Source organism: Macaca fascicularis, chromosome 3, assembly GCF_037993035.2.
Source record: "Macaca fascicularis isolate 582-1 chromosome 3, T2T-MFA8v1.1".
Lineage (NCBI taxonomy): Eukaryota > Metazoa > Chordata > Mammalia > Primates > Cercopithecidae > Macaca > Macaca fascicularis.
Window position 1 is genome coordinate 105059426 of NC_088377.1, and position 10445 is coordinate 105069870.

Consider the following 10445-nt stretch of genomic DNA (forward strand, 5'->3'; position numbering starts at 1 on the left):
GAGGAACAGAAAGAAGTTCATCATCAAGCAAGGAGCTGGTAGGGGGTGTCAAGAGTCCATGCGGGCAAATAAACAGAGATAAACAGAGTACAGATCATGAAGGGTAGGCAACCTGAGTGATTCTGAGGGAAATGGGAAACAACTGAAAGACATTAAGAAGGAAAGTCATAAATGTACTTTGGGATGCCAAAGAGGGTGGATCACGAGGTCAGGAGATCGAGACCATCCTGGCTAACATAGTGAAACCCCATCTCTACTAAAAATATGAAAAATTAGCCAGGCGTGGTGACATGTGCCTGTAGTCTCAGCTACTTGGGAGGCTGAGGCAAGAGAATCCCTTGAACCCAGGAGGCGGAGGTTGCAGTGAGCCGAGATCACATCACTGTACTCCAACCTGGGCAACAGAGCAAGACTCCATCTCAAAAAAAAAAATTTGTCTGATTGCGCCATGGAGAAAGAATTGGAAAAGATCAAGAAAAGGATCTAGGCAAGAGAAAAATGACAAACTGAGTTATGGCCATGGGAGTGGAAAGAAGCAAGCAGATTTAAGAGCCATTTAGAAGTTGGAAGAGAACAGACTTTATCAGGCAGACTAGTATAGTCATTAAGTTCAGACTGCTTGTGTTCATACCCTGGTTCTGACACTTACAGGGAAAGTTGTTTAATCCCTCTGCACCTCAGTCTCCCTTTCTGAAGAGCAGGCACAATAGTAGTAGCTGTTCATGGGATTATTATGACAGATGAGTGAGTTAATTCACAAAATACTTAGAAGAATTTGTGGAACATGATAAATGCTTTAAAAAATTGGCTTTTATTATTATTGAGTGTAACAGTCCGAAACTAGAAACACAATTATCATCAACTGTAGAATAAGATGTGGGAGGAAAAAGGAGGAAATAGGGATCTCACAAGGGAATTTAGCCTGGATAAATGAATGGATGATAGTAACCTTGCCAGTTATAGACCTGTTGCTGCTCAGCTCCACATCTACCCTTCAATGCGTGCTTCGAGATAAGGGAGATGGACCCAGTAAGCATTTCTCCTTTGCATAAGGGATAATTTTAAGTTCCGTCAGTAGAAGGTACTGAAGGGTTACTAAAGCAAAGAGGTACTTTTCCTGATCTAATCATGCATCCACTTGCTTGCTTCTCTGTGTGCAGTGGCCAGTAGTGCATGTGGGGTCATCCAATGGTGCTCACCCCCATCAGGTTTCAGTGAGAGATTCCTAGGAGTCTCACAGATATTCCAGAAGTTGCTTGGCCTACCTACATTCCAAAAGGTCTTCTGCTTGAGACTACAGATAAGTTCTGGCCTGGAGCAACACAGCAAACCTCCCTGCCATCACACTTTCTCCAATATGATCTAAATTCCAACCAGCTTGTTCTTTCCTTGGATATTGTCTCTCAACTGTAGTGTATTCTTCACCCCTTTATAGTTAATTTCCTGTTATGATTAATAATTATTTATATTAATCACTTTCTGTTCAAGTTACTGTGCATTTTCTGTCTCCTGATTGGACCCTGACTGATGCAGTACTATTCATCATAATGAGAAACATAGGAGGAAAAATAGGTATGGAAAAGATAAATTCCATTTCGGACATACTGAACTTGAAATGCTTGTGGGATGTCCAAACAGCACTGTCTGGTAGGAAGCTGAGTGTTTGGGGGGTTCAAAAGCTCAAGAGAAGTGACCAGGCTGGAGAGATAGGCTTAGAATTGAGTAGTCCTAGAGCCACTAAAATCTTAGCAAATGAAGCGTGTATTTAAATGTCACAAGTCCGAGAGAGAGATTTTTTTTTAATTTTTCATATGCTTATATGTCTCATCAAGAGATCCTAAACCAATTAATCTGTATGTATGTATACAGTAGCACATTTCAACAAAAGATTTATGGTGATTTCATACTGTATATGTTCTATATCTGTTAACACTATCAAAGTTAAATGAAGATATAATTGAAAAGAGCCAAGCCCCATTTTGTTTGTTTGTTTGTTTTGTTTGTTTTTTCTTTTTATTGAGATAGAGTCTCACTCTGTCACCCAGGCTGGAGTGCAATGGTGTGATCTCAGTTCACGGCAACCTCCGCCTCCTGAGCTCAAGCGATTCTCCTGCCTCAGCCTCTCGAGTAGCTAGGATTACAGGCATGTGCCACCACTCCTGGCTAATTTTTGTATTTTTAATAGAGATGAAGTTTCAGCATGTTGACCAGGCTGGTCTCAAACTCCTGACCTCAGGTGATCTGCCCACCTCAGCCTCCCAAAGTGCTGGGATTACAAGCATGAGCCACATGCCTGGTCCAAGCCCCATATTAATAAGAGAATTCTAATTACCTTCCAAACTTGGAGACCCAACCTGGTGAAGGCAGGGAGCAATTAGTCATATGTGGATGCTGACTGTAATCAGGAAAACTCTAATGGATATGCCAACACCCCAAGTAGCAGCACTGAAAACTGGTGAGCTGCTAAATTTGCATTTTATTTGAAAATGACAACTAGATAAAAATATATTTTGAAAAAGACCCAGGCTGATGCCTTCTGCTTTTTCTGGGGTATGAATTCAGTCAATAAAACTTGCCCCTTGATTCATCCATTTCTCAAAAGTTTGGATCTACTGACTACACACACACACACACACACACACACACACACACGCACACAGAAATTCCATCAGCATTTTGCAAAAGAACAATTTGGAAGAGGAATGTATTAAATCCTCAGGGAAATTAAACCCAAATAATCCAATAATGGCATTACAAAATTAACACTAGACTATGAATTGAATTAATTGCCTCCTACTGTGGGGTTCTTGGCTACCACAGACCAAAACAAATGAAGCCAATGATGTCAAATGCCTTAAGAGAGACCACAGGCAAGTTTGTATCACAAGAGTTCACCCACTGTGGTTTTTCAACTTTCTGGCTTGTTCTGGAGATCAATACTAAGAAAGATCTTCACTTCTGCCATCTCATGTCTCAAATTACATACGGTAGGTTGGTGAGAGATGTGAGAGGTGGCCCAGTGCTAGACACAACAGAGGAATTTTACGACTCTTTGTGAATTACCTCTAACTGTCTGTGTCTAGAAGTAGCTGGACTGTTGGAAATCCATGCAAGTCTTTTTCTTCTGAAAGGGCTGAGGGACTGGTGGGAACAAGTAAAGGTGTCTCTAGAACCCAGGCAGTCTAGTGATAAGGCAGATATTTAAGAAAAATCAGCTGCTCCAAAAGAGATTCGCTTTGGCATTTCAGTAAATACGCATTTATTTCTGTAAATTCTCTTTTAATGCCATGATGTCAGCGTGCCTTTGGCAATACGTGATTACCTAAATAATATGTGTCCTGGGACCAACAAAATTAGCATGTATATGACTTACCAGGCCCCTGCTCATCTTCCTAAGGACTTTGAGAGGGAAGGAAGGATGCAGCATCTTGATGGAAAGAAAATTTTGGTGATTTACACAGCTTTACAAAATAAGACCCCTAGAGCAAATACAGAGGGTCTGACTGCCTCCAGCTTCTCTTGAGACTCCAGTTTGTCAAAATGCCTCTCGAGTATTTGCTCGTATACACATCCTTCACGCTACAGCTGACACTGACCCCTGAAGCTTTTTAATTACCAAATAGCATTTTACAGAAAACTAATTCATGGCATTTTGTTGGGATATTATAATTTTTTCACATTCTTAATTTTGCTTGACATTTTGAAAATACTATGCCTGACTCTTTTGTGCAGATTAAAGAAAAAAAAAAAAAAACCATCACTAGCATGGATTAAATACTTCTTTTTCCTTCCCTCAAGAATTGACACAAACACCAAAAACAAAATACTTTTTGTTTAAGCTTAGAGAAATGAAGCATTCTGTTTGTTTGGAATCTTAATTACTATCGCCCCAAACTTACCTAATTAGAAACTCTTTTATAATGAGGAAAATTATTTTCAAAGTTAATGAATTTGCAAGCACAAGCATTGCTGTCTTCCCAGAATGAATTATTCACATTCCTTACATGCATATTTTAGTTGTACACTCTAATTAATATTAGTACTTAAAATGTGTGAGATGGATTTCACTGTTAAAAAAAAAACTTGCCTTTGTTTTTAGACGATATAAAAACACCACAATTTTTTTCTCCTCTCATAAACATTGGGCTGCACATAGAGACTTAATTTTAGATTTGGACAAAATGGAAATTATTTCATCAAAACTATTCATTTTATTGACTTTAGCCACTTCAAGCTTGTTAACATCAAACATTTCTTATGCAGATGAATTAATGATGTCCAGTCTTCACAGCAAAGAAAATTATGACAAATATTCTGAGGTAAGTTTTTAAAGTCTCTCTGAGTAGCATTAATTATATAATATTAATCCTAAGTCTAATGATTTTGTAAAGAGTAAGAAGTAAGTTGGTGTGTACTCTGTTTTATTGTCAAACTTCAGCCTTCCTCTGACAATGTATACATGTAACTTGTATTATTTAGCACAGCAGCGATCAGGCTGGCTTCTGTCATAACAATTGTACTGGTGAGTATGGTACTTAGCAAGCATACAGCACATTAATAATTTTCAATCAACTCACAAGTGCATATTTGTAGTGAATGGTTGGCAGAACTAAGATTTGGATACATTTCAGCTGGACATTCAAAGTGTTTTAAACTGAAAACAAACAAAAAAACACATTTATTTTGGGCTTAGCAATTACAAACTGGCCAATGTGTACTAAATCTATACCTTAATAAAGTGTCTACCCCTAGATGGTAAAATTGCAAATTGTTTTTATGTTCTTTTACATGTTTTGCAAATCTGCTGAAATTAGTATGTATACTCATTTTACTCAAGCAATAATCAGAAAACAATCATTTAAAAATCTCCATATGGACAAACTCTTATGGTAAAGACTAAATCTAATTAAATATTCTCTGTATTTGAGATGGTTCCTACAAAGTTGGCATATTTGTGATGCAGTAACCCATAAACCAATGGGTTCTTTACTAAAAATGTATTTTGTATTCTAATAAAAATGCAATTGGTTTCTTGAGAAAGCTTTAGAGTGGAACCCTCAGTAAGATGGAATAAAAAAAAAGAAATTCACTGGGCCTCCTACAACTATACCCCAAAAACTGGCCAGCATCTCTGTTTCGATGTACCATGTTTCCATGTGCCACTTTGGCCTTTAAAGAGAACCACGAAAAAGGAGTGGGAAGTTTCTCCAAAATCAAATTACAAAAATATATAAAATATTCCATAAACAATATGAATCAAAAAAAAAACAAAAGAGAATAACTGCAGTAAAATAAACTTTTGCCTCATTTCAGAACTTCATTATGTTCCTGCTGCTTGAACTCATTGTTGTATTCACTATATATATTTTATAAATATTTTATGGTTGTCTTACAATAGTCTAGGGACAGAGAAACTAGATTGCTTTAAAAAGCTTAACACAAATTATTTATTAAAAAATTCTGCACATAAGAACACAAATTTTGTTTATAGCTTTAACAATTCTGCAGATTAAAGTCTAGATTTCAGTTAATTGGGGGCTTAAATCTATTGCTTATAAAAACAGTATGTTATTGTAATGGTTATTTCTAATTATAGCCTAGAGGCTACCCAAAAAGGGAAAGAAGCCTCAATTTTGAGGAACTAAAAGATTGGGGACCAAAAAATGTCATTAAGATGAGTACACCTGCAGTCAACAAAATGCCACACTCAGTCACCAACTTGCCATTGAGATTTGGGAGGACCACTGAAGAAGAAAGAAGCGCTGGAGCAACAGCCAACCTGCCTCTGAGATCTGGAAGAAATATGGAGGTGAGCCTCGTGAGACGGGTTCTTAACCTGCCCCAAAGGTTTGGGAGAACGACAACAGCCAAAAGTGTCTGCAGGACGCTGAGTGATTTATGTCAAGGATCCTTGCATTCACCATGTGCCAATGACTTATTTTACTCCATGACCTGCCAGCACCAAGAAATCCAGAATCCCGATCAAAAACGATCAAGGTAAATACCTGAAAACCAGTCAAAGTGCATGGGCAGTTATATAGAGGTGGTCTAGAAACTTTAAAAATGACTACACCTTTTCAACATAAGTTTCTAAGACAGTAAGTTTCCTAGAAGGAGAGAGAGGCAAAGACACAAGGAACTGAATACCTGTACATTGGGAACTATAGAAGGCCAGGTATAATAAGCATGGCTCAAGGTATAAAATCATAAGATGGCTTCCCCTAAGCCACATATGAGCATCAGTCTCATTATCCTATAGCTGCTCACTAAGTCCATGCAATGACAGGATATTGTCTGACACGGGACCTCTCCCACATAAAAAGCCTCACAGGAGAGAGTCGTTCAGGTGTAAAGGACCCCATCTCAATAACCCAGGTCTCAAATGCAGCAGGTTTTCTTTCCTGACTTTTAATCAAAGTGTTTTCTTTTTTCTGGATCTCATCTTATAAACTCTGTTATAATCATTATTTATATTAATTAAGAAATATGTATTATCTCCTATGTACACATCAGAATGTAAGATTTAAAAATTAATAAGCTACCCACCTATTACTTTACAGTAGAGAGTGTATGCTTAAAAAATTTTTTTTTTATATGAAGTAGAACATGATGCTTTAGTTAAGACTTGAAGAAAGTACAGTGGCAGACTGTGTCGCCTTATCTGAGAGACCTTCTCAGGACACTCCAGGTTTGTTCTTTTCCATGGTACTTATCCCCATCTGACATATATTTAGGGTCCATGTCTTTTCCATTTCTTTTCCATGTGACTTATCCCTATCTGACATATATTTAGGGTGCATTGCCTTTATTAGAATTTCGGTCCTACAAATCCCATAATTTTAGTCCACTGCCATTTCCCCAGAGCCTAAGAACTGTGTCTGCCACATAGTAAGCCCTCAATATTTGACAGAATAAATGAAATAAGAGAGGCACTAATAAGGTCCTGCAGAGTCAGAAAGGTCAGAAAAAAAGAGGATGTTTCTGTATGTGGAAACCTGCCTTTGAGAAGCAGCTTTCTCTTGAACATTCGGAGACTGGTGGGAAGAGGGAGGTCATTTTTAGGCACTAAAGCAAGGTGAGCCAAGAACAGCCGAGGCACCCTTTGGCAAGAGCAAAATGTATGCGAAGAGGAGAGAAAGAAGGCTAGACAGAGTAAGAGCAGAGAGAGCAGATATTGAGGACCTGGACAAGGACTTGGGGCACCATTCATCAGGAGAGGGAGAACCGCTGACATTTCTGCTGAGGTTCTCGGGTGTCATACAGTGGCACAATTGACAGCTAATCAGATGTTGGGAGTGGGGCAGTATGGAGGGAGAGAGATGAATCAATGATAAGTGTTTGGGCCTGAGTGCCCATCACAGATTCAGCATCTCCCCAATATCTCACTCATGTCAAGTGCAACACAATTCAACTCAAGTATAATTAGGCAGTTAGGACTATGGCTTGTATTTGTATGGACTCTTGCATGCTGTTGTTCTGATGGGTGAGAACATTTTGCACTGCTTACATTTTAGGAGACTGGTATTCCAGAAAATGGATGATGCAGAATTGAAACAAGAAAAATAAGAAACCTGGAGCCTGTCCCTAAAGCTGTGGCCTGTAATCTACAAATGGCTCTATAGCGAAGACCACAAGAAAGAGCAGCTACTTACATTTCATCAGCTATGGATCATCAACGGCAATTTTTCCTTGTCAGTACGACTATAATAGTATCTTGAAAGTTGTAAAAATTTAAAGCATATTTGTTATGTAAAGTTAAAAGGATTTTTGTCTGAATAAAAAAGAGCATTGCAAATGCTTTAGAAATCTCTGGTAATTGAGAGAGAGAGACAGAAGACCCTCCTCACTACCCTATATAAAAATCATAGACACAGTTACACTTAATTAAAAGAAAATTAAACAGAAGAGCACCGTGAAAAACATTATGATGGAAATTAAATAATTTTCCAGAATAACATGGTTGACAAATAAGTGAACAAGGATTACAAATCACTTATAAACATGTTTCTGTACACCCTTTCTATCATGTCAAATGTTAATGAATCTGTGATCAATTGAAATGTAAATGTCATGTAATACTACAAAATAAAAACTCTTAGACTTTAGGGAGATAAAAGAAAAAGGAAACTATGACTTACCTCTTTTAGTGTCTCCTCTGTCTACATCCAGAAATTTGCTTCTGGTGAGTTTCTTTTCTCCTCATTTAACATTTCAAGTTTTTGGTTTGCAAAAAGATCTGGCTATTTCTCAACTAAGAATTTATAAATTCAGTACCCCACAACACAAATGCACAGTGACCTGCCTTTAATCCTGAGGATATGAAGTCCTTAATCAGATATAACTAGTTTATTGAACAGTCTCAACTCCACTGGGCGCACACAGGAAATGGTTTTATTTTTCTCCCATTGTGCCCCCCGCTGGGCTGTGTTGAATCTCCTGCCCCTGCTGATCAAAGTTCCCTTAACGATACCCTGGACATACTGCATAACTCCCTCAGTCACTTCCTGATATTAAAAAACTTTGTCAAGTCCAGTTGAAGACGCCAACCTCATATCCAAAAATAAAATGTCCCCACCCACCCCCATGTCTGGCTGGGCTGGAGGAAAGGCCTAAAGTGGGAAAGGGGCAGGTCTGCTCTTTCTCCCTTCCTCCCCTTTCTCGCCTGAGAGGTAGGGTGCTGGGAGGGAACATGGTAGGCTCTGAAAAACAATCTCCCCTCCTATCTTCTCCAGGGCACAGGAGGAATGGGGATAGTGGGGATGGTCAAGAGAAACGGTCTCCTCCTCTCTATATAAAGTTGCTGCTTCTACAAAAGCATTCTTCGGGAAGACTTGCAGGGGCCTTCACACAGGTCACCTACCTGGGGGCTCTGGGTGCTACTTGATCTCTTCCAGCTACCCCCGTCTCATCTGTTTTCCCCATAGTTTTTATTGCCAGACAGAAAAGCTCAAGCCAGCCACCCTCCCAGTGCCCGCTTGATGCATAGAGAATGCAGACATCCCAGCCAGCCCAAGGGTGGACTGCAGGTTGCCACTCCACTGCCCCCCATTGTCTCCACCCCTCTTATCCCTGTTTAGGAGGGGGCAGGCCGGTCATAAGTCTACTGCCTAAGCAAGCAGCCAGTCAGAAGTAGCATGCAGTGTGCCTGTCAAAACCCCATATTCTAGAAGTGGTTTTCTAGGAACCACTCTTACTTGGCTTCTTGGGGGAGCAGCAACTGCAGCAGGCCCCCTCCAGGGCAGACTCTCATACCTGCACATGTTGGAAGGGCACGGCCAAGGCAGGGAGGGCTGCTGTGGCTCTGCCAGGTCTTAGCAAACCACGAGCGGGTGTCTGGCTCCTGCCATCCACGGTTCTCTTTACTTAGCATCTCTTCTAAAGTATTTAGCCTCTCTGTACACCTCCAGTTGTGGTCCGCAGTTGCCAATTCTGAGTGATAGAGAGAGTGTCCTGCAACATCCTGCTACACTAATAAATAAAAGACCACCTGGTCCTGTGAGAGTGTATGACACAGGGAAACTTCTTGTTATAAAAATGGGTTCTTTACCTAAGCCCCTAATCTACGGGAAATGTTAGCTGAATAGCCAACTGTTGGCTGTCCCCTCATCTGCTTGGCTTATTCTGTTGTGCCACCACACCGGCTCCTTCACTGGCTTCCATAAGAACCCCACTCACGTAACTCAATGTGGAGCTTGCGATTTTGCAGAGGATTTGCGGGATTGCATGGTGCAGCATTTCACTGGGAAAGTCTCCATCAGGCCTCTTCCGGGTCCCTCATTAACTGGACCACTGGCAAGTTCCCCTCCTCTCTGACCTCTGTTATTCACTCCAGAGTGGCTTCATGGGTGTGCAATCCCTGCAGTCACACAAAACCCCATGCTTGGCTCAGTGCTCTGCTGTCATTGTCTTGAATTTCTTAAGTATTTCAAGGGGCCCCACATTTATATTTGCACTGAACCCTGCATATCATGTAGCCTGTCTTGCTTCCCCCAGACTCAGCCCTGCTGGATCCCACAACACCCGTGTTTGTTAATCAGAGCAGCTTCCATTTTCTACATCAAACCCAAAAGCCAGCTTCATGCAGACCTGCGAGGTCTGCTTCCATCCTACAGTGGGTATCAAATACAACTGTATGATTCATGAAGTGTGCTCAAAATGCAAATTTATTTTTGTGCCCCACTGCCGCTTTCTAATACAAGGGATGGGGAAGAGGGTGTGCAGAAATCTTCCTCTGACCCTCAGTGAAAACTTGGCCAGATGCCATGAACTTCACCTCTCTCTTAAGTAATGGCAAGCCTTTGGCCTCTCTGAGTCAAAAACACACAGTCAATTCCATTGTCATCAACCTTTCAGCCTGCGTTCAGCTGCTCATACATTCATTCTGCACCCTTCCCTTGTTGAGGCCTAAGTCTGGAGACAGGACCGTGGTTGGCTTCTGTTCTCTC

The 10445-nt window shown here is 40.4% G+C and overlaps 1 protein-coding gene across 2 annotated transcripts; it reads left to right on the forward strand.

Moving 5' to 3' along the window:
• Positions 1-4134: 4134 nt before the first annotated feature.
• NPVF (neuropeptide VF precursor) lies at positions 4135-8127 on the forward strand. Of its 2 annotated transcripts, none has more exons than XM_005549950.4 (3): positions 4135-4319; positions 5597-5997; positions 7515-8127. In XM_005549950.4, exons 1-3 carry the CDS (start codon positions 4182-4184, stop codon positions 7564-7566), a joined length of 591 nt encoding a protein of 196 aa, XP_005550007.3. In that variant the 5' UTR covers positions 4135-4181; the 3' UTR covers positions 7567-8127. The 2 variants fall into 2 exon arrangements, with proteins under 2 accessions (XP_005550007.3, XP_073892690.1); XM_074036589.1 differs by having other exon boundaries at positions 5597-5809.
• The last annotated feature ends 2318 nt before the right edge of the window (positions 8128-10445 follow it).